General features: G+C 47.1%; 10 protein-coding genes across 10 annotated transcripts, besides 2 other annotated features; 3 read left to right on the top strand and 7 right to left on the bottom strand.

The window, feature by feature from the left end:
• Window positions 1-106: 106 nt before the first annotated feature.
• Window positions 107-2,026, top strand: UA08_06829 (hypothetical protein; the record flags this gene model as incomplete). The annotated part of the gene is made up of 3 exons (XM_020269149.1): window positions 107-274; window positions 512-932; window positions 984-2,026. The coding sequence occupies 3 exons, from the start codon at window positions 107-109 to the stop codon at window positions 2,024-2,026; spliced, it is 1,632 nt and encodes a 543-aa protein (XP_020118164.1).
• Window positions 2,027-2,290: 264 nt separating this feature from the next.
• Window positions 2,291-3,462, bottom strand: UA08_06830 (hypothetical protein; the record flags this gene model as incomplete). Its single annotated transcript, XM_020269150.1, has 4 exons — window positions 2,291-2,333; window positions 2,391-2,485; window positions 2,538-3,231; window positions 3,284-3,462. 4 exons carry the CDS (start codon window positions 3,460-3,462, stop codon window positions 2,291-2,293), a joined length of 1,011 nt encoding a protein of 336 aa, XP_020118302.1.
• A 321-nt stretch (window positions 3,463-3,783) lies between these two features.
• Window positions 3,784-5,524, top strand: UA08_06831 (hypothetical protein; the record flags this gene model as incomplete). Its single annotated transcript, XM_020269151.1, has 4 exons — window positions 3,784-3,991; window positions 4,049-4,587; window positions 4,705-5,285; window positions 5,347-5,524. 4 exons carry the CDS (start codon window positions 3,784-3,786, stop codon window positions 5,522-5,524), a joined length of 1,506 nt encoding a protein of 501 aa, XP_020118272.1.
• A 518-nt stretch (window positions 5,525-6,042) lies between these two features.
• Window positions 6,043-6,256: a repeat region (Identified by RepeatMasker using a combination of RepBase library and repeat library created with RepeatScout).
• An 834-nt stretch (window positions 6,257-7,090) lies between these two features.
• Window positions 7,091-7,202: a repeat region (Identified by RepeatMasker using a combination of RepBase library and repeat library created with RepeatScout).
• Window positions 7,203-7,617: 415 nt separating this feature from the next.
• UA08_06832 (hypothetical protein) lies at window positions 7,618-8,069 on the top strand (the record flags this gene model as incomplete). The annotated part of the gene is made up of 2 exons (XM_020269152.1): window positions 7,618-7,797; window positions 7,881-8,069. 2 exons carry the CDS (start codon window positions 7,618-7,620, stop codon window positions 8,067-8,069), a joined length of 369 nt encoding a protein of 122 aa, XP_020118298.1.
• An 875-nt stretch (window positions 8,070-8,944) lies between these two features.
• UA08_06833 (hypothetical protein) lies at window positions 8,945-10,123 on the bottom strand (the record flags this gene model as incomplete). Its single annotated transcript, XM_020269154.1, has 1 exon — window positions 8,945-10,123. One exon carries the CDS (start codon window positions 10,121-10,123, stop codon window positions 8,945-8,947), a length of 1,179 nt encoding a protein of 392 aa, XP_020118296.1.
• Window positions 10,124-12,902: 2,779 nt separating this feature from the next.
• On the bottom strand, window positions 12,903-13,877 carry UA08_06834 (hypothetical protein; the record flags this gene model as incomplete). The annotated part of the gene is made up of 1 exon (XM_020269155.1): window positions 12,903-13,877. One exon carries the CDS (start codon window positions 13,875-13,877, stop codon window positions 12,903-12,905), a length of 975 nt encoding a protein of 324 aa, XP_020118294.1.
• Window positions 13,878-14,572: 695 nt separating this feature from the next.
• Window positions 14,573-18,716, bottom strand: UA08_06835 (hypothetical protein; the record flags this gene model as incomplete). The annotated part of the gene is made up of 14 exons (XM_020269156.1): window positions 14,573-14,690; window positions 14,868-15,126; window positions 15,200-15,417; window positions 15,491-15,627; window positions 15,683-15,862; window positions 15,917-16,091; window positions 16,163-16,318; window positions 16,369-16,504; window positions 16,802-16,925; window positions 16,975-17,019; window positions 17,057-17,254; window positions 17,311-17,428; window positions 17,484-17,894; window positions 17,959-18,716. 14 exons carry the CDS (start codon window positions 18,714-18,716, stop codon window positions 14,573-14,575), a joined length of 3,033 nt encoding a protein of 1,010 aa, XP_020118292.1.
• A 489-nt stretch (window positions 18,717-19,205) lies between these two features.
• On the bottom strand, window positions 19,206-21,608 carry UA08_06836 (hypothetical protein; the record flags this gene model as incomplete). The annotated part of the gene is made up of 7 exons (XM_020269157.1): window positions 19,206-19,948; window positions 20,010-20,083; window positions 20,139-20,215; window positions 20,268-20,412; window positions 20,475-20,990; window positions 21,042-21,473; window positions 21,544-21,608. 7 exons carry the CDS (start codon window positions 21,606-21,608, stop codon window positions 19,206-19,208), a joined length of 2,052 nt encoding a protein of 683 aa, XP_020118271.1.
• Window positions 21,609-22,810: 1,202 nt separating this feature from the next.
• UA08_06837 (hypothetical protein) lies at window positions 22,811-23,176 on the bottom strand (the record flags this gene model as incomplete). Its single annotated transcript, XM_020269158.1, has 2 exons — window positions 22,811-22,996; window positions 23,162-23,176. The coding sequence occupies 2 exons, from the start codon at window positions 23,174-23,176 to the stop codon at window positions 22,811-22,813; spliced, it is 201 nt and encodes a 66-aa protein (XP_020118138.1).
• A 2,479-nt stretch (window positions 23,177-25,655) lies between these two features.
• On the bottom strand, window positions 25,656-26,669 carry UA08_06838 (Zinc-binding alcohol dehydrogenase domain-containing protein cipB; the record flags this gene model as incomplete). Its single annotated transcript, XM_020269159.1, has 1 exon — window positions 25,656-26,669. The coding sequence occupies one exon, from the start codon at window positions 26,667-26,669 to the stop codon at window positions 25,656-25,658; it is 1,014 nt and encodes a 337-aa protein (XP_020118139.1).
• Window positions 26,670-27,195: the final 526 nt, after the last annotated feature.

The following is a 27,195-nucleotide window of genomic DNA, read 5'->3' on the forward strand; positions in this document are numbered from 1 at the left end:
TGTTTTCCCGGCCCCTGTCTGTCGCTACCGGGATTGTCTCTTTCGGACTTTGCCTTTCCTTGCTCATTCTCTTATCCAGTTTAGAATTACATATCTATTTTGCAACATGAGGCAATTCAACCTAACACTCGCTGCATTAGCTACGACGACCGGCCTCGTCGCTGCGCAATCCAAGGCGGCCATTGAAAAGCAATTGCAGGCCAACGGTCTCAACATCGCGCTTCTGAATAGCACTATCAACGGCCCTCTCGCAACTACTGATTGCTCGCTATTGGTAAGTTCTAATAAGACGCTTTTTTAAAACTATTGTTTGGCATTTGGAGATGATCCTGCAGGGGGTTTCTGCCAAAACGGCCCCATCAGATCAGACCAGACACAGATGGTCCCTGACATGATGACTGACACTCGACACTCGATATTTGCTTCTGTCAAACACGTGTTGATCACATGCAAGCTTCTTGTGTACTTGTCCACAGTCTGGGTATGCAACGCTGACCAGCTTAACAATTAGTGTTCCACCATCAACCTGTTCTACCCTAACAGAATCCTAACACAAAATGAGGCTGCCTTCACTAATTGGACAGAGTCCTTCTGGTCCCAACAGCAAGAAGTCGTCACGCCACGATGTGTTTTTGAGCCCACGTCAGCCGTGGAAGTTTCGTCGGCTCTGCTCCTGGCCGAGCTATTCTCCTGCCCTTTTGCCGTGAAAAGCGGCGGCCATGCTGCCTTTGGTGGCTCGTCCAACATCGAGAACGGGCTGAGTATTTCCTTGGGCGGGCTGGATGAGATTGTTTTAAGTGACGACCAGTCTGTCGTCTCCATTGGTTCCGGCAATATCTGGGTCGATATCTATGATTACCTGGAGGAATATAGCCTGGCCGTCATTGGAGGGCGAGTCTCGACGATTGGCGTTGGGGGGTTGACTACCGGAGGTAATTTTTCCTAACCCTTGTGTCTAGGTATCTTCAGATACACGCAGATAGGTATCTTCATTGCTAACGTTGAAACCTCCGCCCCAGGCGGCATCTCCTTTTTCTCCCAAGAATATGGATGGGCCTGCGACAACGTTGTCAACTACGAAGTCGTCCTCGCGTCTGGCATAGTCGTTGATGTCAACATTGACTCATACCCAGACCTATATTGGGCCCTGCGTGGAGGAGGCAACAACTTTGGCATCGTCACCCGCTTCGAGCTCAGCACGATCCAGCAGGGATTTCTCTGGAGCGGATCGTTGATCTACCTGTCCGAATACACCACTGACGCCATTGACGCCTTCTACAACTACGGTCTCAATGCTGCTTCCGACCCCAAGTCGGCCGTTATCATGAACTGGGCGTACGACGAGGGCATGTTCCTTGCTGTCGCCGACCTTGAATATGCAAACACCACCGTCAACCCGCCCATTTTCCAGAACTTCACTGTCATTCCGACTGTCGAAAACACCATGGCCAACCGGACTCTATCCGAGGTCACCGACATGTTCCAAGAGAGTAACCCGGATGGACTGCGTGAAAGCTATTGGACTGCTACATTCAGGCTATCCAAGGACATGATTGCGTTCCTCGTCGACACATTCGAGGAAGAAGCCATCCGCGCCGCCAATGCAACGGGATACATCCCTGCGCTGGTCCTGCAAATCATCTCTACCGACATGACGACGCAGATGCAGAAGAACGGCGGCAATGCGCTCGGTCTGTCGCCCGTAGACGGCAATCTGATTCTTCTCAATCTTTCATTCATGTGGGACGATATTGCTGACGATAATCTCATCCTCGACATCCTCGGCACCATCACGAACAAGTCGATTGCATACGCCAAGGAAAATTGTCTGTACAAGGAGTACCTGTACATGAACTACGCCAGCCAGTATCAGGCTGTGCTTCCGTCGTACGGCACCGAGAACTTTAACAAGTTGAAAGATGTTTCAGCCAAGTACGATCCGTTCCAGGTCTTCCAGAAGCTGCAGCCAGGATATTTCAAACTGAGCAGCCAGCCACCGAATACGACATATCCAACTTATGATTAAGCTGTATCCCTCGTTGATTGCTGCCTGTTTCTCTTGCTGCTGTGTACTGTACGCTCGACTTGGAATCTTTCAATGTATTATTAATCAAGGATATAGTTATCCTACCTAACGTAAAGCATGTCAACTGTTAGGCGGAAGTGGTGAAGCTCGCGATCGTGGTATATGAAGGGAAAATTTTTTGGTTCTGACATAATTAAAGTATATACATTTCGTGCACATAAACGAGATCGTGCCAGTTCAACATCGTATTCATATATCCAAGTGCTACGCCGACTTTTGCACCGGTTTCTGTCCATAGCATATCGTCCTGTCCATAGGTTTAGCGCAGGTCGATCACATTCCAGCAGAGGCAAGGGACACTTACACATTTTGGTAGGCGTGGATTGACTTGTTACGCAAGTCCAATCTGATTTGATCAATCAGAGCCCTGGTCTCCTCAGGTGTCCACTGTTTGTATGGCTGTATTAGCAAAAAAGAAGAAAACTCCCATTCGCATTATAAGTATACCCACCCCGAGATAATTTGTGAATAGAAACATCGCCCACCCCTCCAGACCTTCTTCCCAGCCAATTCGATTATAAGCGCCAATTTCTTTCATTCGGCGGTCTCGTGGCCACGGTCCCACGGGCCACTTGAACGTCCGGTAGGTGACGTTCTCGAAGCCAGCCTGGCGGAGGAGCCGCTCCGCGTCCTCGGCGATACTGAAGGATTTGCCAAACTTGACTCCGCATTCCAGGGCCAACGGTCCCCAGCGTTCTATACTGGTGCCAGCGATCGAGCCATCTTCGGAGCGGGAGACGACGCTAATCTCGGCCTGCTCGTACCACCCCCCTGGTTTAAGGTGTTGGATGACCTGGTTATAAAGAGCGGGATAGTCGGCGACGCAGCCGTAGATGGATCGCGCATGGATGAAATCAAAACTCTCCTTTGTAAAGGTCCACTCGGTGCAGAAGTCGTCGACCTGGAATTCCAGGTTTGGCGGGACCAGGGTCGGCTGGATCGGGGACAGATCGGTCGCAATCACCGAGGCCGAGGGATATGCGTCTGCGAAATCAATCGCCCAGAGGCCGGTCCCGGTGCCCAGGTCCAGCACGCGAGAAGGGTTGTCGGTGATGGGAGCGAGGAAGAGGCCACCGCCGAGAGTGAGGCCGAAGAGATGGTGGAAGAGATCGAGGTTGTCGCAGGCTTGCTCGTCGTTCGGGCCCCTATATCATCATGTAAGAAGACTCCGCAGGTATAAGGCTGTAGCGGCCATACCAGTACGCGCCCTGCCGGAACGCATGATAGCGACGGCCGTTCTGGTAGATGTAGTCTCGGACGGACGACTTGAGCGTGGTAGTCTGCGACTCGCGGTCGCTGTCATCGCCGTAGGACGAGTCGGCGTCGCCCAGCCATTCGACGTCGTCGTCGCCGCCGTGCTCGAGAGGCTGTTGCATTGTCAGTCTCGCGGGTTGTGGGCAGACACGCTTTACATGGCAGCAGCGAGACTTATATCGCGGTCGACAGCACTGCGAGCGCGGGTGGCATGGTGCGTGCATCCGGCGCACATATTTGTTCTTATATTCATTCATTTATTAAGATGTTTCCCACTTGGTTCTGTCGTTTCATGCACATGGCTAGCGCGCGCGCTGATTGGCCGCGCGGGCCGTTCGGGCCTTAGGCCCCCAACGCCGCGAGTCATTTTCCTCACTTTTGGGACTTCCCAATATTGGGCTCTCTCTCCCTTCCCTCACTCACCTCAACTCTCACGCCACGACATGGCCACCGCATCCCTGCTTGCTGCAGCGGCCATTGCCCTAGCCGCCTACGCTACCTATCTCGCCGTTGCACGCCTGCTGCTCAGCCCGCTGGCCCGTTTTCCCGGCCCCAGACTCGCAGCGCTGACCAACTGGTACGAGTTCTACTACGATGTCATCCTGCAGGGCCGCTTCACGGCGCACATCCAGGCGCTGCATCGTCGATACGGTGGGTCTGCCTGATGGCAGGAGTCCAATCTCTGAGGCTGCTAACGCGGCCTGCCAGGCCCAGTTGTGCGCATCACACCCACCGAGCTGCACGTCGACGATCCAGACTTCTTCGACGTCTTGTATGCCCGTGATGGCCGCAGGCACAAGTACGCCTACTTTTCGGGCCGCTTCGGCTATGCAAGTGACAGCTTCTCGACCATCCATCATGAGCTGCACCAGCAGCGGCGCAAGTCCCTGAGCCCGTTCTTTTCCGCCAAGCGAATCAAGCAGTTCGAGCCCGTCATCAGGGTCAAGGTCGGCAAGCTTTGCTCGACCCTGTCTCGATATGTTGACGACGGCCGAGTGCTGCCGCTGAGTCGCGCCTGGATGGCTTTGACCACCGATGTCATCACCGAGTATGCATTTGCCAAATCTTACGATCAATTGGACTCGCCGGACTTCCAAGAAACCCTGCATGATGCCCTCGTGGCCATCTACACCACCGGCCATTTTGCGCTCCATTTTCCCATTGTATTTCCCATCTTAGACTCGCTGCCGGACTGGCTGGTGACGAAGATGGAGCCACGTCTTTTGCCAGTGGTGGGTCTTCGGAAGGTCAGTACAAAGGAATACTCTAGCGCATAACACGTAGTAGTAAACAAGTAAAAAAAAAGCATAGGATGTAGCGAGAGAAAAAAAAAAAAAAAAAAAAGACACTGACTGGGACGACAGGATCTCGGTCGCAGGGTTGGAGAAATTCGAACGGGTCTGAATGAACTCCACAAGCATGCAGACCATCCGACCATCTTCCACGAACTATTGCATAGTGATCTCCCAGACGAGGAGAAGACTGACGCGCGCCTAGGCGACGAGGCACAGCTGATAGTAGCTGCCGGCTTGATCACTACATCATGGGCATTGAGTGTTGCTAGCTTTCACATCATTAACAACCCTGCTGTAGCGGCGATATTGAGACGCGAATTACTCTCGTCAACGTCTGCTATCGAAAAAGCCGACTTGCATGAATTGGAAAAGCTCCCGTATCTTCATGGCTGTGTGAAAGAGGGTATTCGACTAGCTCACGGAATCGTGACCAGAAACCCCCGTCTAGCCCCCGACGTGGACCTCCAATATGGCGAGTGGGTTATCCCACGCAACACACCTATCTCAATGACGAACGTCGATGTCCTCATGAACGAAACCATCTACCCGGATCCGGCGGAATTCATGCCTGAACGATGGATAGACAATCCTCAGCTGGATCGTTATTTCGTCCCCTTTGGCAAGGGGTCACGGATGTGTTTGGGCGTCAAGTAAGTCATATCTCCTTGCGTCACGTTTCAGAAACCTACGTTAACAATTTATTCCATCTAGTCTTGCCCTCGCTGAGCTGTATGTGACGATTGCCACTGTGTTCAGTCGCTTCGACTTTGAGCTGTATAACACAGATTTGTCAGACGTGCAAATGAAGCATGCTTATCTCGTGCCTTACACCAAATGGGAATCCAAGGGTGTGCGAGTGAAGGTTAAACTGCCTGAGCATAAGAATTAAGCTCGACAGCATGTGTTTTTATGTATCAATATGATTGTTACGTATATCCTCCAATATATATCTACGTACTGTTTTCTTGAACTCTGCTTTATCATAAATTTCTTTGATGACAAGACAGCTTTATCCGATGAAAGGAACCTACACTGCGCCAGCAACTTCAGCAACCTCCCTTTGTTCCAGTTAAGTCGACTGCAAGAAACGCCATGAAAAGTCACATATCTTGATACAAACAAAGTGCTTCATTTCGTGGCTGACCCACAGTTTGACTCGGGCTGACTGACTTTCACAAGACAGGATGATAATGACTCCAAATATGAATGACGATGACGGCCTCAATTTCGGGTATACAAAGAAAACGTCTTTGAAAAAATGGCGTTCTCTTTCTCGTTTTCAATCAGTTGAACTCATCTTTTCCGCAGCTACATCATGTGTACTTTCTTTGGCCAGAGCCTCTCAAAATCTACGTCGATATAATCGAGTCTTGAAACCCGCCCTCAAAGACCATAGATATATTGAATGCGGCCGTGTGCGAACGGGAAATGTATGAGATGCATCAAAAGGCATTATATGCGTACGAGGGCCTTTGCAATGCCTCAAAGCGAATGCGTATGAGATACATTGCATGGAATGTAGCAGAACAGTATATTCCCAGCATAAATAGCAGGGCAAGGATCTAGCTTCTTCCTACTCATCAGTGAACCAGAATTGTCTTTTTTCCTTCCCCTATCCCCTTAGAGAAAGTTCGGAATCCCACCAAAATATGGATATCAATCGCGCGATAATCGACGCCGGTCTGAACATAGACGATGCTCTCCTCCAAGGTTCCCGTTTGCAGATAGATCTTCCTTCGTCACAGCAACTTAACCGATTCCAATGCGTGGGCGCATTCGTTGGAAAGAGCCCTAGCCATTTTAGAGTTTGGGTTATCACCAAGCACGCTCTACCAAAAGAGTCCAACGTTACTCCAATGGACGAAAAAACTACTTTATCCATAGTGCCAATGAAGAATCTTGGGGATAAGGGCTGGTCAGCATTATTGACTCAACCTATTGATTGTAAAGTCAGGCAGGTTAAAAAGGCCACTATCAACCCCAATGAAACAACACTTTTTGGGAAGTCCAAGTTCGAGTTTAAAATAGGTGATGAGGCATATAAGGATCTACAGGCTGTCTTTGACGATGCAAAATTCCAGGACACAAGTCTGTATTTTACAGTTCAAAAGAAGTCCTGAGTATATGCTTTTGACGAACTTTCAAAACCTGGAGACTATTCCGAGTTGAACACTTTCTTATACGGAGGATGATGATTTCCTTCTTCTCTACCCATTCCTCTCTTTTTCTTTGATCTCTAAAATGTATTCTTTTAAATGGTTACGCTTTCTATAGGCTAAATAATTATATCTATCATAACCACAAAATCATCCACAAACGAACCTTCCTTGCAAAAATCATGGATGGGGATATACACACCCTAATAACCAAATCCAATCTAGATCGTCAGTTCTACTGTTACGGAACTCCTCTGAAGCTAAGATATCTTGAGGCGAAAAACTAAACTTCCTCTAATCGTATAGGAGTAAGAGAAAATGACAATTCTGATAGACTGATAGATAGAGACCTAGATTATTTTCCCTGCTATTTGCTAGGAATCCAATCTACTACTACATTCCATGAAATCTTAGATAATGCCTTTTGATGCCTTATACTTTTTCACTTTGAAAGGCTTCCCAACGATGCCGCATTTAGGCATCTAGAATATTATCCTAATGTACTACCTATATTAACAATTGCTACTCCTATAGAAAGTTGCCTGGTCAGGTATATACACTGCAGCACTGGTGAACACTACACACATCAAAAGGTCAGACAATACAAGAATCATCTGTTCCTAACTTTCATGACTCAAAATGGCTGACTCTCTACATAATCGAATGATAATGACTCCTCTTACATACAAAGAAAGATTCAGGTATAAAATAGCCCATCGAGAGCATTCAATACATTCAATCACCCCATTTTCCTCTTCTCACAAACACAATTTTTCCAAATTTCTTACCTACATATCGAATCCCAAGAAATTCAAAACAGAACAAAATGTCCAACACAACTTCAAGCATCACGTCTACTGAAGTACCCTCCTTGAATCCGGATCGTGGCGATATCATCACGCCCGCGCAAGACTTCGCTACCGCGGGAATGGTCAAGCTTCAACACGATGTATATTGCTACGATAATGATCAGCAGTATCCGATCAGCGCATACGAGATCGATTCAGTATATTGCAGAAAGAGAATAGAAACAGAAACCTTCGTTCGGATATCCATCTCACACCTTGCACCAATGGTTGAGAGATATAGACAAAAAGTGTGAGGTTCTATGCGGAGCGCAAGGATGGGCAGAGCTGTGGATCAAAATCTCTTATTGAATACGCTTGGTCACCAGAGGACGATCGTAACGTCCGATTGAAGTGCGACAAGAATATCTTGTTTTTAAAGGAATCCCTGAAGAGAAAGTCGTCGAGGTCGAGGAGTATGAAACGGCAGTAGACGATCGAAAACGCACAGTGCACGTGCTCATACATTCAACTTATGATGACCAGCATATTAGCGAAGAGCGTAAGATGAATCGTGCAAAATGGAACATGGATGGCCTCATAAATTACCCAGATGATTATGTTTTCGTGTCCAGCTAGTGTTCAATGAGAACGGTAGCGCTGTAAAGCAACCGACAGTGCAGTCAAGCGAAATTGATCAAGGCGCATCACCTTTTCTGTCGGATTGATATGTTAATATGTATATCAATAATCTGTTGAAGGCTAGGGTTTTTTTATCTTATATTTATATTGGACTATACTATCATGATAATAATTCATTTCCATTTACCCGTATGAGCCGTGACTACTGTTAATCGTTCCTATTACCATGGTAAATCAGAAATATGAGGAATTAACTATCAATCAACGAAATGACCCTCGTGCAAGAGGACTCAGACATGCGCATGTATAAAAACGTGTCATTGACCATGCTCGAAACAAAGGTCTGAGAAGGTCTGAAGCTGAATACATGAAAATAACACCAAATTCATACTCAAAACATGCGTAACTTTCTCATACATCATCCACTTGATCTGTATAATTAGGTGTTGAACCTAGTAAAAGAATCGTTGTTGAACATAAGCAATAATGAACAAAGCGTCCTCGCCATATGACTGAGGAAGCTCAGGGCCGTGACAAGTGCACAATATTTTTCTGACAGCTAGAAAACGAATGACTCCAGTGGTACCCAACGTTTTTGCTACAACTGATCTGCTGAATCTCTCATTCCCATCGTTAATCTTAGAAACATTGAACATAGCATAAAGCTAGATACTATTTGATCGTTGAGACACCAAGTACGTGTCCCTCAGGTCTGAAACGCCTCTGTTAGAGTTGGGAGTGGATAATCAGACGGCCGTCGATATATGGTGATTCTTGAATGTTCGTGTAAGAAACGGAGGGTCCACCGGGAAAAAGGTTTTTAAAGATCTCGATCTGAATATTTAACAGCCCTATCGCATCAGATTTAAGACCAGCGAGTTTAGAGAATTCATCCGGCTTGGCAATTGCATTGACTGCAACGTCCCAGGCAATGGTCATGAGCGGTCCAACAACTGGAACGAGGCTTAGGGCTTCTGATCCCAAGCCCTTCACCCATTCTATTGCTTGCGACTTCTCTGCTGGCTTGAACTCGTAACTTATCCCATCGTTGACCGAGTGATAGTAGTCCAGCCAGCAAAAGCGCTTCCCGGACTCCTTGGGTTCCACACGCCAGCAGTCCAGTCCATAGTCAAATCCAACCGTATTTGGGTTCCAGATTTTGATATAGTCATAGCATGGATGATCTCGCTCTCCAATCCTATCCCTTGGAATGCCAAGTGACATAATAACTGGCCAGTAGTCTATTATTAGACAATAGGGCATATAGCCTAGCCCGAACGTCTTTGCTGACAGCTGCTGGCTGCTTGTCTTGCCGTCCTTGATCGCCGACCAACGTTTTCCGAATTCGTCAAGGTCTAGATTGTCCTTTTTGTAGAAGAGAATCTGCCCCAGTCTGCTCATTTTTGGGTAGTGAGCGTCACTGTACTGCATGGGAAAGTACAGCGCCCTAATTAGGAGCGTTGGGTCCAGTCCTAAGTACGGAGTTTCCACATAGGACTTGGGGAGGGGAAACGCAAGCAAGACAGCTTTTGGATTTTCGCTCAACCAACTGTGAGTATTCGTATTATTCACTGGAGGAAACCATACAGGTTTCTCTGCATGATAGTCCTTCTTATACCATCCATCCTTGGGAAGGTGGAAGACGGTTGTGGAGTGGAAAAATGAGTACCCTTTCTGAACATTCAAGTTGAAAATTCCAGTCCCGTCATCACCATCCCAATTACCCCTAGGGTAGGGAGGAGTGACTTTCCGGCGTTCATCTGTGTGACTATACCAGCCGTATGCATGGTTCGGACACACCTCGACTAGAAAGTACTGGTAGAATCCTTCTGGGGTTTGCATGCACTCGGGCAGGGAGTCATTACTGCAGACCCCATTGCCTTCCGGGTCTGCAAACAACGGCATAATGGATACTGGTAATTGCGACTTGTTCAAACACTGAAATAGTATAATTTGTGTTTTCTAACGGCCAGCTCAAATCATGCTTTGAGAGTCAGACCTTTATATAGTTACCTGGGTACACAAGACCTCGGCTACAATTTCTCCTTTTCCGTGTAGGTGGAAGCATGTGTTTAACAGAGTGACTAACAGATGCAGCCACATACGAATCCGTGGAGGATCATGTGCTGAAATGATGAAAGTGTCAGACAATAACGAGATAGATTATACTTACGGGCATGGGTTACCGTCTTCAGGTCCAATTCTCCACAATTCTTCCCTTCTGACGATCAGGAATAGGCCCATTCTGCTACTGGTTGTCGGAGTTTATATCTAAAAATGTCATAGCTGAAGATTATGAGGGGCCGCAATCATTTCATTTATGAATCATTTACGTAGATCAAGATACGATACAAGGATGTAGGCAGTGGCTGGCTGAAGATCAGAGTTTACTCATCATCGTCCGCTCATGACGGAATAAATATTATTCAATCACCTTTCCTGCGGCATATTCTTCCTCGCCATTCACGAAGTTCGGTCCATTGACCAGTGTATGGAAAGTTATGACGGTAGTGACCATATGTAGTCCGCTCCGCGCTTGCTCCTACGTCGACTTGCTTTGTATTTTTAGCTACGCGAGATTCTTATATAGCGCAACTGCCAAATTCTCAACGACTGGGTGGACCCCTGTCGACCCCTACGAGATACATTCGTAACTTATGCGTTATCTTGATTAGGGAAAAGGGTGGCTCCACTGGGCGGGTGGGCCTACGGGCCGAGCCTAGAACAAACACTAACTCGATTTATTAATACTGTATGCGTTATCTTGATTAGGGAAAAAGTGGGCGTAGCATGCTGGCCTGTGTAACAAGCAACATGTCTGCCCAATTGTGTATGACAATAAGTTCGATGCGAGATCAGGGAGAAAGGCAAAAGTGTGATACTTCAGCTGGTCATGGTCATTTATCGCCACAAAACGGCATGAATGTCTCTTATATAGAATGGTGTGAGAAATGACAATGTAGAACAGTGTCAAGCTTACTAGGCCTTAACTAGGTCTCAGCATGCCTCAACCAATTAGAAGCGTGCACATGCAGAGATCAGGAATATATAGTTTTGTCAGGATGGCTATAGTTTACTACTAGGGTATTCTTAACACATCTATACAGTGATACAGATAGCAATGAACGGGGTTCCGGATCCCTTCTGGCCAGTAATAGTCGCAATGCAGGTTCTTCCGGACAAGGTTGAGACAGCGTAGCTCGTGCATGCCATTGAGAATTTCGATATGGAGATCGGGATTCTCATTGGCCCGTACATTAAGCGACGGGATCTTTCCCAAGCTTGATGACTTGCTCGGTGGTGAGGTATACGCGTCTCAAACGGGCAAGGCACTCCCATGCTACATTGACCTCCTCGCTGGGTAGCTGACGATAGATGGATGAGTTGTCGACGAAGGTGAAGCCGCGAACATTGATCACGAGGGTGTCAAGTTCATCGACGATGGGGCCCACGTCAATAAGATTAGTACAGTTTACGTGAACCAATAGCATTTGTGTGTACTATACGTACAGTATGCAGAGGTTTGCCTTGGGAAGTCTGTTCCGCTCTGTGGAAGCCGGCCTGTAGCGGAGAACGGCGGTCATGAGCATTGCCAGCGAGAAGCACAATATAGTTAGATTGAGACAAAGGGGCGAGGGGGAGATAGAGCTAGCTGAGAGGCTTGTCTCTCAAATGTGTGTCGATTTAACGCTGACCAGCCTATCTGAGGACTACTGCAAGTGTCGTGGGTCAATATCAAGATAGGAAGAATGAGAATATAGCCCGCTCATTGTTACATCAACACACTGTATCTGATAATGCTATTGCATATTGATAGGATCGAGTGAGTTGATACAATTCTCACCACCTTCCAAGGTAGGTATAAGGTTTCAATACCAACAGTCACTTGCAAGTATTGTATAAGCTTGCAGATTCTTCTCAGAGAATAATTTTCAAGATCATCTCTCATACCATACGAATACTCGAGCAGTCCTGTTGAATAATCCACTGCTACACAATTATCTTGGGCCTTCTGGCTGCCTAAGCGATAAGTCGCCACCCTTAAAAGTTTATCGTTTACTGGAATCTACGCTTCAATATGAGCTAACAGGTTCTAGACAAGTGTGGGACGAATGTTGAAAAACGTAATGGAGAGATGATCTACCCGTTGCGGGTGACGCTCTTTGGAGTGCCGAGAAGCGGGAGAATTAAGGGGACTCTTATGGCTGAGGTCTTTGCTAACTCAGAAGCCCAGCATGTCTTGCTTCATGTGAAACCCCGGGGTTCGCTATCATCAGTCTTCTAAGATTGGACATTTGCTACTTGTGGTAGCTACTAGTCCTAGTGATTTGACTGAGTGAGAATAGTAATTTTACGTTCAACCGTCTATCTTTTCCAGCTATTTGTGTATCTTGTTACCAAGAATCTCGATATCAGAGTCACAGTTCGGACCTTCATCACCCGAGCTTCTATGTCAATGCACGAGTACTAAAATGATTTTTATCGCATGCTGATTTATTAATCTCACTACCATACCGTTTTGATATATCTATCAAGTCTTTGATATAGAGGGGTCGTAAGGCCAACAATGAACGGACAGAGCCATTCTTTATCCCTCTTCCGCTTTCACTCCGGTGTTGGAATCCCAACAACGAAGCCTGTTTTGGTACGTTGCGAATGCTTGAAGCAAGCCTCGGCACGTTTGCTACTTGCTAGACTCACTCTGAGCATTGGTCTCCCGGATGATCAGCCAGAGACATTTGCGAAACGGATCATCCTCCTCATCATTCGCATTCACAAGAGTTTTCTTCGCATGGCGTGCACCCCTCGGCCCCCCTCTAGAATCCCGATTATTGTGCTTCTTCAGCGCGGCATTAAATCGAGTCAACCTCGATTCTGAAGTCCAAGGTAAGATATCGAGTTCAAGCTCCGCTATCCACGGCTGCAAGATCCGGATACGCTGTTGCTGCGCATCGAATGACATGTCGCTCCCATCATTCTGATCATCATCCCAGTCACCACCGCTGCTACCAACAGAGCCCCGCAATTGCATCAATTGCTGCAAAAGCGGTGACTGCAGACTGACTTTCCCTCTGGAATCAAGAATAGGAATTTTAGCAATATGTGCAAGCGCATCCAGCTTGGCAATCTCAATTTTGAGCCCGCGCGGGCCAAAAATGTCCCGATTTGAGTCTCTTAAGAAAGTATCCGTACGGCTCTTGGAAACACCTAGGTTGCCCAAGTTGGCAATTCCGCTAACTGCGGATCCAATCCAGTGCAGGGGGAAGAGAATGGGGACGGAGCTCAAAAGGCCGCCTGTGGCATCAAGGACCTGCAATGGCGGACTGTTTGCGATAGCTTTATTCAATCTGTCAAGAAAGCTCAGAAAGACTTCCTGGGGAAGATTGTAGTCTTTCAAGATTGGAGCATAGGCGCGGATGAACGGGGAGTTGAAGGATGAGTCAACTGCTGGGATGGCCACTGTTCTTTTGGGTTGTTGCTGTGTTGACGATAGTGGTGGTGTATTTGAGCTTTCGCCAGTCTCAAACATGCCCGTGTATGCGGGAGGTTCTTCATCGGTGGATTTGGCTTCCGATATTGAGGAATTACCAGAGTGAGATGTTTCCTCGTCTACCTGGTCGGGACGGGACCATGGATGATGCGCTTTTTCTGAGGCCATTCCGCCTTTGGCGATAGAACTGAAGAATTAGAAACACCTTCGTGTTTACCAGCGGTGGTCAGTGGGTATCTGCCAAGAGCCTTGGAATGGCCTGCAAAGACTGACAGGCACAGCTAGGTATACTGCAAGTGGATGTATGTCAATTATTAGCTCTTGGAGTGTCGAATAAGTCACTTCTATCAATGCTGTGGTGTGCCGAGTTTATATGCCTGTGGACATGGAAAAAGACGCTCAGCCTCGGGCAGAAGAGAAATAAGCCACACACTTGTCTACGTGGCTGTGTGTGTGGCTGTCATGCACTAACCTAACTATGTAGGTACGTGGATTTCGAGCACAGACACAAGGTTTATACTCAATACTTAATGGTTGAACTAATGAGCATTGTTAATGAATGTAAATGGATACAATAACTGTGTACTTTGTATATGTAGCCCGAGCCCGGTGTGGGAGCTCCTGGTAAATCAAGGCCTAACCCTAACCCTAGACTGCAACTCCTATACCTCTCTTTTATCTTCTTCTTTGTGTAAGAATAAAAAAAAGGGATAAAGAGGCAAGATTAAACTAGTATTGAAATCACTAACCATTAACTAACTCAATAATCAAAGGTTCGTGACGAATCAAATTCTCAAGTGCTGCTCCCGAATCATTTTACTGGGTGTATAAACCGGCCCGGGTGAATCACATGCAGTCGTTTTTTACAAAACGAACATAAAATTTGGGTCCCGGTCATCGTTATACCCAGCATACCTGTCATACTTACCATTCGCCTTATCGCGATTGACCTTGTGGCACCAGAGCACATTGAACAGTATCCTATAGCTTGCCGTTAGCCTGGCTCGCACAGCTCGAGTCGGATGTAGTTCAGAATAGAACAAAACAAGGGATGCACCATACATAAACCAAGCAAAAACTAGCAACGCTAAAATGACCGTATGTCCTTTATGATACCGTGGCGCATCACTCGACGGATAAATAAAAGTTGCAACGAACCCGCCACAATTGGCGACCGCAAGCTGCATTGCTGACGTCGTTGCGCGCTTGTAGTGGCCAGCGGAGTTGTTTGAATTCCAGACTAGAACGCAGGGCACGCTGGCATACATTCCAGTTGCCATGAGGAAAGTCATACCGTATTCGACCTGGGCATTGGAAACGTTGGCAATGACTGCGTAGCCGACTATGGCAAAGGGCAGTGTGAATAGCATTACGACGCCGCGGAGTTTAAGACGATCGGATAGAAATGCAATGAGGACTATTATGAGTATCAGCTTCTTTCACCGTTCCTTTGTCGAAGAGGGAGGCAGGGGGTAGGGTTTGAGACACACCGGTAAATACCGTGGCCACGGCATACGGAATGACAGACCACAGTTGCACTCGATTGGCATTGGTGGTAAATCCTGAATCTTCGATGATTGTAGGAAGAAAGAGACCGAATGAGTACAATCCTGCTAGTATGGCAAAATATGCAAGCGCTGAAAGCCACATTGAAATGTCGGTGATGCCGCGCAGGACTTCGGACCATTTGAGAGATTCGCTCTCGGAGCTTAATGGTCAGTATATTTCCACTATATATGAAAGCTTTCAGGTCACTTCTTATCGGCGCAAGAGAAACCTACTTTGTATTGTCACCTTGTGAAGGTTTGTCTTGCAAGATTCTCCCCTGTGCCAACTCGCGCTCTGCCGGAGTCAAGAATGTCGCTGTTGCTAGGCTGTTTGGTAAACCGACAGCGGCGATGATGCCGCACACGACAGTCTAAAAAGTGCAATTCGTTAAAACACATGCAATCAAACGTGGTATATAAACAAACCAGCAAACCCTCAATGATGAAAATCCATCTCCATCCCTCCAGGCCACCCCGGGGACCAATCTCCACCAAGCCTCTTGCCAGTAGTCCACCAAAAGCGCCGGATAGTGACGCTGCGGTATAGAACAGACCGATTCGTAGAGCAAGATCCGAGCGCTTATAGAAAGCTGACAGGTACAAAACCTTTGGATTCGGTATTAGCACAACCCGTACTGTGTGCCCATAGATATAACTTACCATTCCGGGCAATAGACCTCCCTCGGCAACTCCCAATAGCGCTCGCACCGCGACAAAGGAGCCATAACTGGATATGAAACCCAGACACATGGTGATTATTCCCCACAGGACGGCGAGAAAAGGCAACCAGACCCTTGGTGAAGCTTTCTTTAGCACGAGGTTGCTGGGTAATTCACTACGGGAGTTTATTAGCCATGGATATTACCAACGATGCAGGTTCTCATGCTAGCAAGACAATTGTCGTACCTGCACACATAAAACAAATAGAAAACAGCCAGGCCGATGTCATATTGGTGGTCAGTAATGCCCGTATCATTCTCGAGGCCGAAAATCTTGGCGTTTCCGACGTTTGTGCGATCGAAGAACGAGCATAGAAATAGTAAGGCGAGGATAGGGAGTATTCTGAGATCACAGTCAGCCAGTAATTCTGGAAGTACTGAGAATAATCGCACCTGATGTCTGTTTTGAGCAGAATTCGGCGAACCTCAGCGGACGCCTCGTACTCGAAAAACGTGGGCGCAGATGCAGCGTCCTCGAGCTTCTCATCTGGCGGACTCTTGCAAGGGGTTGCCCGTTCCATGCTTATCCCTGATTTAATCGACACACAGTATACTGCGACAGGACTCAACTTTATTTTTCGTCTTGAAAATACTAGGCAGAGGTGACAGAAAGGAAGAGCTGTCTGGGGAATGCGGAGAAAACCCGGGGTAGCCTGCTCGGGCCTAGAACAACCGCCGAAGGGACGATCACTCGTGTCCGTGTTGTTATCAATGCGTTGTGGTTGGATGAAGAGAACACGCTAAGGAATATTGCGCACTAACAGGCTTTGTTTTGAATTTATATACCCATTATAGAATAAACAAAGAATAAGCATTTACTCCATACTCTTCAGAGTCGGTGCGACGGCGAACTCGGCGTCTGTCTTTGCCCGAATCCCATCTACATCAACCCCAGGCGCCAACTCGGTGAGCGTCAACTCTCCCTTTTCCCTGTCGACCTCGAATACGCACTGTACATCAGGATGATTGTTGTTAGTCACAGCGATGATAGAAACATACCGGCCGCTGAAGCTCTTGGAAACTTCTCGGCAGAAGGGTGACAACCTGGCAAACTTACCAAATCAGTGATTATAGTGCTCACACACTTCGCTCCAGTCAAAGGCAAATTGCATTTTTGCACAATCTTCGATGTCCCGTCTTTGGCAACGTGGCTCGTAGCGACGACGATCTTGGTGTTGTTGGGGTTGGAGACGAGGTCCATAGCGCCACCCATGCCCTTAAAGACCTTGCCGGGAATCATATAGTTCGCCAAATCTCCATTAGCAGCAACTTGAAGAGCCTGTTGTATTTTGCGTCAGTCAGGCCGAAATGGTAGATTGAATTTGGTCGCCGTACCCCTAGAATAGATACATCAACGTGGCCACCACGGATCATGCCGAAAGACTCAGAGCTATCAAACGTCGAGGCACCAGGAACAAGTGTCACAGTCTCTTTACCAGCATTGATAATATCGCTGCAAGGTTTGTATTAGAATATATGAAATTTGCCCGGGGAAGAGAAAGACTTACGCATCGACCTCCTCTTCCGTCGGATATGGGCCCATGCCCAATATTCCGTTTTCACTCTGTATCCAAACCGTATGTCCTTTGGGTAGGTACGAAGGAGCAAGTGTGGGGATACCAACTCCCAAGTTGACGTAGAAGCCTTTTTTGAGCTCCTTTGCGGCTCGTTTAGCAATCCGGTTTCTCTGGGCGATTTCCGGTGATTCTGCCTTTTCAGGGATGTTGTTGTCTAAGTTTCGCAACTTCTTGATTTCAATATGTTTGTCTGCTGTTGCTGGGACAATCCGATCAACGAAAATGCCTGGCAGATCAACATCATTGGGGTCTATTGACCCAACCGGGACAATCTCTTCCGCTTCAACGATTGTCATAGTAGCTGCCTTGGCCATGATGGGACCAAAGGCTTTGGTCGTATACCTAAGAGGTTTCCTTAGCATAAATGACAGGGTCTCAAATATAGAGCACACCGCGGAGAACAAACCTGAAAATACAGTTGCCAGCCTCATCGACCTTCCATGCTCTCAGGATAGCCACGTCACCGGTGATGGCTTCTTCCATAAGATACTTCCGGCCTTTAAACTCACGAACCTCCCTCTTCTTCCCATGTTCTATAACCTCCTTGCCGTCACTACTCAGCCTCACGGGGATGTTGCCTTCTTGCAACAGCGTCGCGACTCCTGTGGGAGTATAAAAAGCAGGTATACCGGCGCCGCCTGCTCGGATGCGCTCCGCAATTGTGCCCTGGGGGCATAGCTCAATTGCAACTTTCCCCGTCAGATAGTTTTTTTCAAGAGTTTTATTGCTGCCCAGAAAAGATAGAATAAGTCGCGACAATTGTCCCGCGTCAGCCAGTAGAGCCAGTCCGCCAACTTTAGCGATCCCGGCATTGTTGGACACGGCTGTGAGAGAGTGCAGATCCTGCGCGCCTCGACGGGCGATGGCTTGGATAAGTGTTTCGGCCACGCCGCACAGCCCGAAGCCTGCAGACAATACGGTGGACCCGGATTTGAGATCGGCAACGGCTTCATCGGCCGAGGAGAAGAGTTTGGGCTCGCCGCGAACGACCTTGGGTGCAATCGATTGAGACCAACATGACGGCGTTGTTGCGAACGTGCGTCGAGTGGACGAACATGCCGTCGGTTTTCTGCGGGTGCTCCGTGTTGTCGCATGGAGAGTTAATTGAGGCGGGCGCGATAAGAGGACCAAGCAGGCCATTCTGGGTGGCATCCGACCGGCCATGTTCGCTTGTGTGTATAACAGAAGGAAGCAAGTGTTGAATCTAAGATGGCAAGGAAGAGAAGGGTTTATAAAAAAAAAGGGAAACAACGAGGTTGGAGGATTGTTTTCACTCGGCTCTGCGGCCGACGCGATGACATCAGCCGGCGCTACTTCTGAATGCCGAAGCTTTTCCTCATTCAGCCGCGTGTAACTAGATACAGATTTCATCTGATATCTTCTGACATGCCTTTGTTTAATATAGATCTAGTATTTATAAGTAACAGAGAAACTCAGGGCAAATGAAGATCAATCAATCCCTGCCTTGAGCACTATTCAGCTAAAGACTTGCAGGTTATCAAGTAAATAGAAGTATTGTATATATGGCCAACAACTACAATACAAATACAAATACAAATCAAAAGCGAAACACCGCTCAGATAGGACAGCCTCGGCATAAAGAAGAACGTATAATAACTACACTTGCATATAAATTCATTTTCGTTTGACAAATCACAAAAAGCCAAACTCGACCGCGTTTGAGCGATCAAACCATTCCCAGAGCATCATGTCATTCAAAGGGAAATCCTGGTAATCAGGAAGAGCAGTCGTGCCATCGCCCATCGGAAACTCGACACTGTTAACAGCGTCGACAATTTGATCGCCCGACATGGACGAAAATTGCAGCGGCTGGGATGGGGTAAAGTCGGTATTTTGGGCGGAGGACGAAAATGGCGGCGCTGGAGGTGGCATATATTCTTGCGTAAATGAAGAGGCATTATACGAATTGCTTGATGGGTACAATGACAATGGCAAAGTTTCTTGCGGTTGACTTTCATTGGGTTGACCACGGGCACGGGCGACAAGCTCGTGTAAGAATCTCCCGTACAAGACAGATGCGCCATTGCGGTGGATTGGTGTCGCGCCTATTCTCTCTAGAACGTCGGCCGTTTCAGTTATGAGATTAAGAACACTTGGAGCAAGGCGGTTTTCATTTTGTTTGGACAATAGCAAACCGAGACTCAGGGCCGAACAGGCGGCAAATGCGATCATTATCACCGTGTTGTTGGGCATGGATTTGAGTCGCGACTCTCCTTGGATAGCAGTGCGCATAACGTTCAGTGCCGACGATAAAGCCTCGGAGCGGAAAAAGAATCTGACTTCTGTTGGAGCTGTTGGATGATTCATAACGCTGCTATAAGTTGATAGTCGCGTATGCGTGACCAAGATTTCGACGTACGGCGGCAAAGATCGTGCTGTATGAGATTTAATTATCTGGTTTTCATTGCATAACCTCAAGGTTGTTCATGAACATACATTCACCTTCACCGAGGGCTAAGACCCATATTGAATACCAAGTGTCGTAGAAAGTTTCAATCATAGATTTGATCCTATTTCGTCAGATACAAGCCAGTCAATCAGCTATTTTGATATGGGGCGACTAACGAACGAGCGATATCAATTCCGTTCTTTGTTTTCTGATAGTTATCGCATGCACACCGGACTTTGCGAAGCAGCCCATCCTACTAATTTGTTAAGCACTGAGCAGGTACTGTAGTGGAGGTAGAACCTTACCAGGTCCCTGCGCAGTATGGCCATGGAGTTCATATGCCCGTCGCGTGAGTCTGCAATGTCCCTATCTGACAAGTGCCACTTATCACAGTTTTCTAGGAGAGCTGTGATAGGCACTGAATAACTCCGACCGCGAGCCAAGCATACTCTACGCTAGTTAGAAGAATTATCATGAAAAGTATATACTAATCACTAGGAGAAAATACTAACCCTCTTTCCACGACAAACAAAGCGATCCAGGCCCTTTCCCTTCGACGCAGTAATCTACGGCCATATTCCGAATCAGGTCCCACGTCTTCGAAACCATCCATGGATAGAGCCCGCCTGGCATCAATACAATCGGCTCGCGCGAACTGGCTACCGTTTGCAGTTTTAGACAAAGTCACTACTTTGTTCAAGGATAAGTCTAATGCAATACTTAGCGCCATTGCAATGTATAGACAGGTGTCATCATCGCCAAGTCGTCTGCCTGGAGCCATCCATGGGACATTAGCCATGAATGCCAACACGATTTCGACTGACCGATGACGATTTAAAATGACATTCTGGGCCAGTGTTTGGACGTGAGACGCGAGTCTCTTCGAAAGTGCTCCTGTTGAGGGAAGGAATGATGCAGATGCGGACAAAATGGATGTAAATAGGAACGATGATTGCGCTCTAACAAACGAGACTGTATGTAGAGCATGATCAAATCCCCAGCGAGTATGAGATAGGTGTTCGTAGAAACTATATAATAGGGTGAGTCCAGTTCGCAAACAAGTGTCATTGAGTTCATACAAGCCGAATAGTCTGTTGGCCTCTTTAAACGTCACGAGACCGAGATCAACAGGGTCCAGATGAGGGCCAATATCTAAATTGGCTTTGATAGGAACAAAGAAAGAGTCAACAGCTCGTGCTGAATAATTCAAGGTAAGCGGTGCTAGTTGCAAATCCGAGGCACGAGCAAGTAATTGTAGGGGATTCTCGGCGTCATCAAGCGCCAGCCCGTCGTTTGTGTTTACACTGTCTTCCTTGGGTTCCTGCGGTTGCAATAACTCAACTGGGGAATGTGATCTGCGACTGGCAAGTTGTCTTTGAGCTTTGTCAAGCAAGTCCTGCAGATGAGAGACAACCTTCATAGCATCGTCACCATCCTCGGTTGCACTTGTTTTTGATTTCTTTATTGCCTGCTCAATCTGGTGAAGAGCTTTGTCTACTCCTTTTCGTTTGCTATATGGACACAGAAATATGCACATCAGCCTGCTGCATATATAAGCAATTTCTCCGGAGTTCAACAAACTTTTTGACCCCCTTCTGCCGCCCAAGGGGATGATCGGGCACGACGCAGTCAGCTCTGAAGCGCATGCATCGCTCGCAGCGAATTTGACCCGGCGCGCGGTTACATTTTAACTTCTTGCTGTGGCATAAAATGCAGGCTGCCTGCTTGGTAACACGCGGATGTGGATTATCCATGTCCTTCCATGCGCCTTCAACCTGAAAACAACACTGAAAACAACTGTCAGGTAGGCAGTGAAACAAGCCGGCGATGTGGCGCGACTGGTTGAGCTGTTTTATTCAACGTCCGATCCCAGCGCTAGTCCTAATATGGAATAGTCCACAAGAATATCCTGACTAGCCTGAAAATTGACCATGTGCATCCACTTTCCAAGAAGCTAATCTTAACTATCTTTTTGCAATATGCCTCGGTTTCTTCACTTTTCCCACTCATAAACCTTGTTGCTACGTAGTACATCTGTCGGGCTTTCTACAAAAGTGCCATCTTGGTAGAGACTTTGTGTGCCAATTGGACATTGGTTAATCAGGTTATGGTAGTTAACTAGTTATTCCTCCTTAACCATTATTGAAAGCTACGCATCTTGCTCCCATGTACAGCGCCAATACAAAGTAACGTACCATGACATAATGACAGTGTTGAAGGTTGCACTTATTGGCGCGTCAGGGTGTACCGGGCAGTCCATTGTCAATGGCCTTCTCGAAAGCTCAGGACCTAAATTCGTACATATCTGTCTGATCACGGAGATAGAATTTCCCGCAAGGCGTCCAAGTCTGACTAGATTTATGCCACAAGGAAATATTCGCGCTCGTACGGCCTAGCTTTGTGGAAAATTCGGTGAATATTGAACTTGCAAATCGTGGCAACAAGATCCTCCCAGCAGTTCCCACAGGCCCGCAGGACGAATTGAGAAAGGCTCTTGTTGGCATTGATGTTGTGATATCTACCATCAGCGTTGGCAGTATCGAAGAGGATATACCTCTTGTCAATGCCGAAAAATAGGCAGGTGTCAAACGATTCATTCCCTCCAGTTGGGCCACAGTCATTCCTCCAGCTGGGGTCATAGCTGCACGTGAAATAGTATGTAACAATTAGAATTAAGGCATACACCAAATTATTCGTGTCTAGAGCTGACTTAATCCAGAAAGGTCGATCTCTCTGAAGCTTGGCCTTCCCTATACTTTTATTGGCGTTGGATCGTGGTATGAGGTTACCCTGCCACCGGTACCGTCTGGTAGGCTTGATTATTCGTTCTCCCTGCTCTTAGTCACACCTAGGTTCTCGGATTAGACGGCAATGTCCCAAGTGCTATCCATACACCGGGGATAATGGGAACTGAGTCGCGAAAATAATCGTTGACCCACGCACACGCACCTTGAACAGAAAGGTATTCGCCTACAATGAGCTCCTGACTAGAAGTAAGGTGTACGATGCACTTGAAAACCACAGCAATGAAAGACTAAACCGGCATTATGTGAGTTCTAAACTCATTTAATGCGTTCATATCTTTCACATTGCGGAGGCTAATCGAAATTTGTGGAAAAGTCTCCAAAGAAGAAGCCAGTAGAAATGTACAGACATCTACCGAAGCACCCAACAATAATCTGGGAGATCTGAGAGCTACCTTTGCTACAGTCATGGTTGAATACTTCTATTCCTGGGGTATCCGTGGGGATAACCGTCCGTAATATGCCAAGTATCTGGGATATTTGGACTGTAAAGAACTCTACTCGGATGCCTCTTACAAGAAAGCCCTTTGATAAAGATTCCCAAGAAGCTCTTAGGAGAGAAGCACGTCCAGCATTGATGGACTACTGAAGAGAATAGATTGATCCGGGTTTGGCCACTGCACGAGGCGGGTGAAGTCTTATCTAGTTAGCCAGGCTGGGATGAGCAATCAGCAGAAACTATCAACAACAATGCGTGGTTCTAGTCTACCAAGAATGGCAAGACTGTATCTCTGTCATTGTATCCTTTACCAATACCATAACTTGGATCAGAGCTTTGCAAATGGCAACTTATAGAAAGCAGTGTCTTGTTAAGACTCGTCGGCTACTGTACGGCGGCTGACGCTTTTCAGGTGAAATAGTATAGAATGGGCTTGGGCCTTCTTTGGTCCAGATATTGATCTACCCATGTGATAAATCAAATTTCCATAATTTTCATATCAAGCCACTTAGAATTCAACGACCAGGCCTTATTCCGCCACAGCAACAGTCTATTACTGGTGGAAGTCTAACTCAATCATCGTATTCAATGATTTCGAGAGAAACATTGGCGTCAGCGCATATAGCCCTCAATAAATTTGTTGCGGTCGCACATTGTGAATTGATTTCTTCGTGCAATTTAAGTGCAATATGTTCCAAACTCTTCGGCCCATACATGCTCGAAGAAGCGACAGACTTGACATACTCGCCAACACGGCCACATACATATTCTCTCTTCCAGTCCTTTATTCCGTATAATGCAAGGGCACTGACAAGTTTCAGAGGTTTGAGGGTAGAGGGCAAGACCGAAACAAGCTTGATACCGCCGTCAACGTCACTAGGATGACACCCTAGAAGCAGCTCCAACGCTTTTTCGAGGTGGGTTAGACAAGTAAAATCAGCGAGACATTTCATCGTGCCTTGCACACCCCAGTCAAATAGCATAGTCATGCCCAAAAATTCCGTTTCGAAGAAGACAACGTTGATACAAAGATACTCCAAAGACGAGCGAACCGATGTTAGCGCGGCATCCATATCGGCACATTCGAAGAACCGCATCCTAGGTAAGTAAGCATTAGGGTCAATTAAAGTACCATAGGACAGATGTCGAAGATGAGGCGTCTCGCATAGGAGAACTCCCACTGCAGATGGTTTTATCTCGCTCGACATAAGACAGAGATGAATCACGCTGCTGCGCCGTTTCGGTAAGTTTCTAGGCATTCTGATGTGGCCATCCCGTGGCTCCGCCGCCATTACGGTAACGCTTTTGAGCTGCGGCAGAAATAACATATTCATTACTTCTGCTAAATCAGAGTACATAAACCCCAATGGCATATACGAGATTGGCCTGTGGTAGCCAGTAAGATGGGTGTCCAAGTAGTCCTTGCCGACTAAGGGCTCGGGACCGCCTTCAAACTTGATAACTCAGTTTCGTCAAGTCGTTCAAGGAAAGGAATGATCTCGCTTATGTATCTCGACATTGACCAGACATAAAATCCCAGTCGAAGTATCCTGATTCTTTCTAGGCTACAGATCAATGAAGCAATAATGGCGTCTGTGTGGCCCTTCAAGATCCGGAATTTCAAGTCCATGGCTTTATCCATATCATCCAATGCACGCATTGATTTATCCGTCCAAAAACAGGCCTGTTGATCAGAAAATTTGGTAGGTATCGTGAATGGCTTGATGCCACCTATTATGAGCTCTTGTACACAACTGGCTAGCCAAGGAGCAGCCTCTAAAGTACGTAAAAGTTGCACAATAGCAGAATTGCGATTTTCATCATCCCCAAAGCGAAGCTCAATCCGAACTTTGCGGTATATGGCTGGCTTTGCGGCATTATAAAGGCCTCTGCAGACGTACAACAACGCTCGCTTGCTGGCGTATAAAGCAGGATTAGATCGAGTAACTCTGTCGGGAGCGTGTGTACAGAAGCCATGTTGTATTGATATTTGCAGAACCAGAAAATTTTGCAATGACCCACTGTTCTGTATTTAAATTTCCATTCCGCATACATAGAGCAGTGATATGGTGGTGTTTCATATAGCGTTCCGAACGGTGTTTTGCATGGCTTGAAAATAGGAATCGATTGTTTACTAGACAATCAAACAATGACATGAGACTTGCATCAGACACTCACTCTGACAGCCCGGGTTAATTGTTCGAGTTTTTATCGAATGCTAGACCAAATTAAAAAAAACTTAACTTTCATGTCGTTGAGAAATTGTGTAATAAAGAGCCTGTTGGCGTTTGCTAAATGAAGGCATACCCAGGGCCACACTAGACTCCACCAACTTCTATCTAGGATATAATAGATACACAAAAGATTAAAAGGTAGTAACTAAATAGAGCATAAATAACGATTCAGAATAAAAGTTGACTCGAAAAACCAAGCACTCATATGCTTTCTAATTACAAGGTAACAACCACCTTCTTGGCAGAGGCGCCCTTGGCCTGTAAATCAATAGCATCCTGGACTTTGTCGAGACCCTTTCCAGCTAGAAGCGGGCTAGGTGCAGGAATATATGTACCAGCCTCCAGAGCCCTGGGCAGGAAGTTCTCCCAAACAGCTTTACCGACGTGGTTATCCTTCAGACTAGTACCAAAGACACTCTTGACAGTCACACCCTCGGGAGCTTGGAAGCCACCCTTAACTGTAGAGACAAGCTTGCTGCCCTCAGACTTGATGACAACATCAACAGTAGGAGGAGTAGCGGCGAAACCAATCGTATCCATAGCACCGGCCAGAACCTTACCCTGAAGGGCCTTTGTGAGATCCTCAACGACAGTAATGCTACTGTAGTCAAAGACTTGACTGGCACCGAGCTTCTTGACGTACTCAAAGTTCTTAGGGGACGCGGTAGTGAATACCTCGTATCCCGCCGCAACTCCAAGCTGAATAGCGTTGCTTCCCACACTGCCTGCACCACCCCAGATTAGGAGCGCTTGGCTAGTAGACCGGCGGGGCTCTGTGGGGAGCTGGAGTTTTAAGAAATCGTCTTGGAAAAGGCCACAGGCAGCGGTAGACAGAGCCAAAGGAAGGACAGCAGCGTTCTCGTAAGAGACGCTGGCCGGGAGCTCGCTGGCCATGTTGATCTGGAGGATAGTGTGGGACTGAAAAGCATTGTCCTGGAGGCGTTTCGTAGCTATTCCAACAGCATGACCAACGACACGGTCACCGATTTTGAAACGGGTGACATTGGGACCAACTGCGACAACTTCTCCCGCGACGTCCTGACCCAGAATGGTCGGATAATTCATGGGCCACCAGGCCTTGGCCTGGAGACTACCATCGACGGGGTTGATAGCGACAGCGTGGTTTTTGACAAGTATTTCACCGGCCTCGGGAGTATAGATTGGCGCCTCCTTCACCTGGAAGGGGCGAGCTTTGGCCTCGGTGAGCCATGCAGCGGAGTTGATGGCCATTGTGAGGTTTCTGCTGAAAAGAGAAAATTTAAAAGCTTGGGTCTTGTACTAAAGCGGGAAAAGATGTTCAAAATTGAGCAACAGTTTATGATTATGAGGAGAGAACAATCTATTTGCGATTAGTTCGTAAGAGGAGTTGTTGTTTGGAAGAGACTTTCGAGTTGGAGAGGAGCTTCGTGCACTTTATATACATGTTGGAACTGCTTCAAGCTTCCCTGAGTGTTGTCTTTCTGACTTATTCATTTCTATACTTTATCCCCGAGCATCGACATATACTACTGTATTAGGAAAGACAGACCTCCAACTTAGTCCGATAGTAGACCAATGACATCACATACCCTTGCGCAAACCTAACCACAAGGGGCTAGCTCGAGCGGGGGCCAGATGGGGCCATGGGGCCTGGGCAAACGATCGCAACGCTAACCTAATTCGATGTACGTTCCCGAGCGAAGCTTTGCTAGCAAACTTTTACACATACACTGCCCGTCAAAGAAGGGGAAGATGTTCCTTTGAAAAATATTCAGCT

This window comes from Talaromyces atroroseus, assembly GCF_001907595.1.
Source record: "Talaromyces atroroseus strain IBT 11181 chromosome Unknown scaffold_9, whole genome shotgun sequence".
Taxonomy (NCBI): Eukaryota; Fungi; Ascomycota; class Eurotiomycetes; order Eurotiales; family Trichocomaceae; genus Talaromyces; species Talaromyces atroroseus.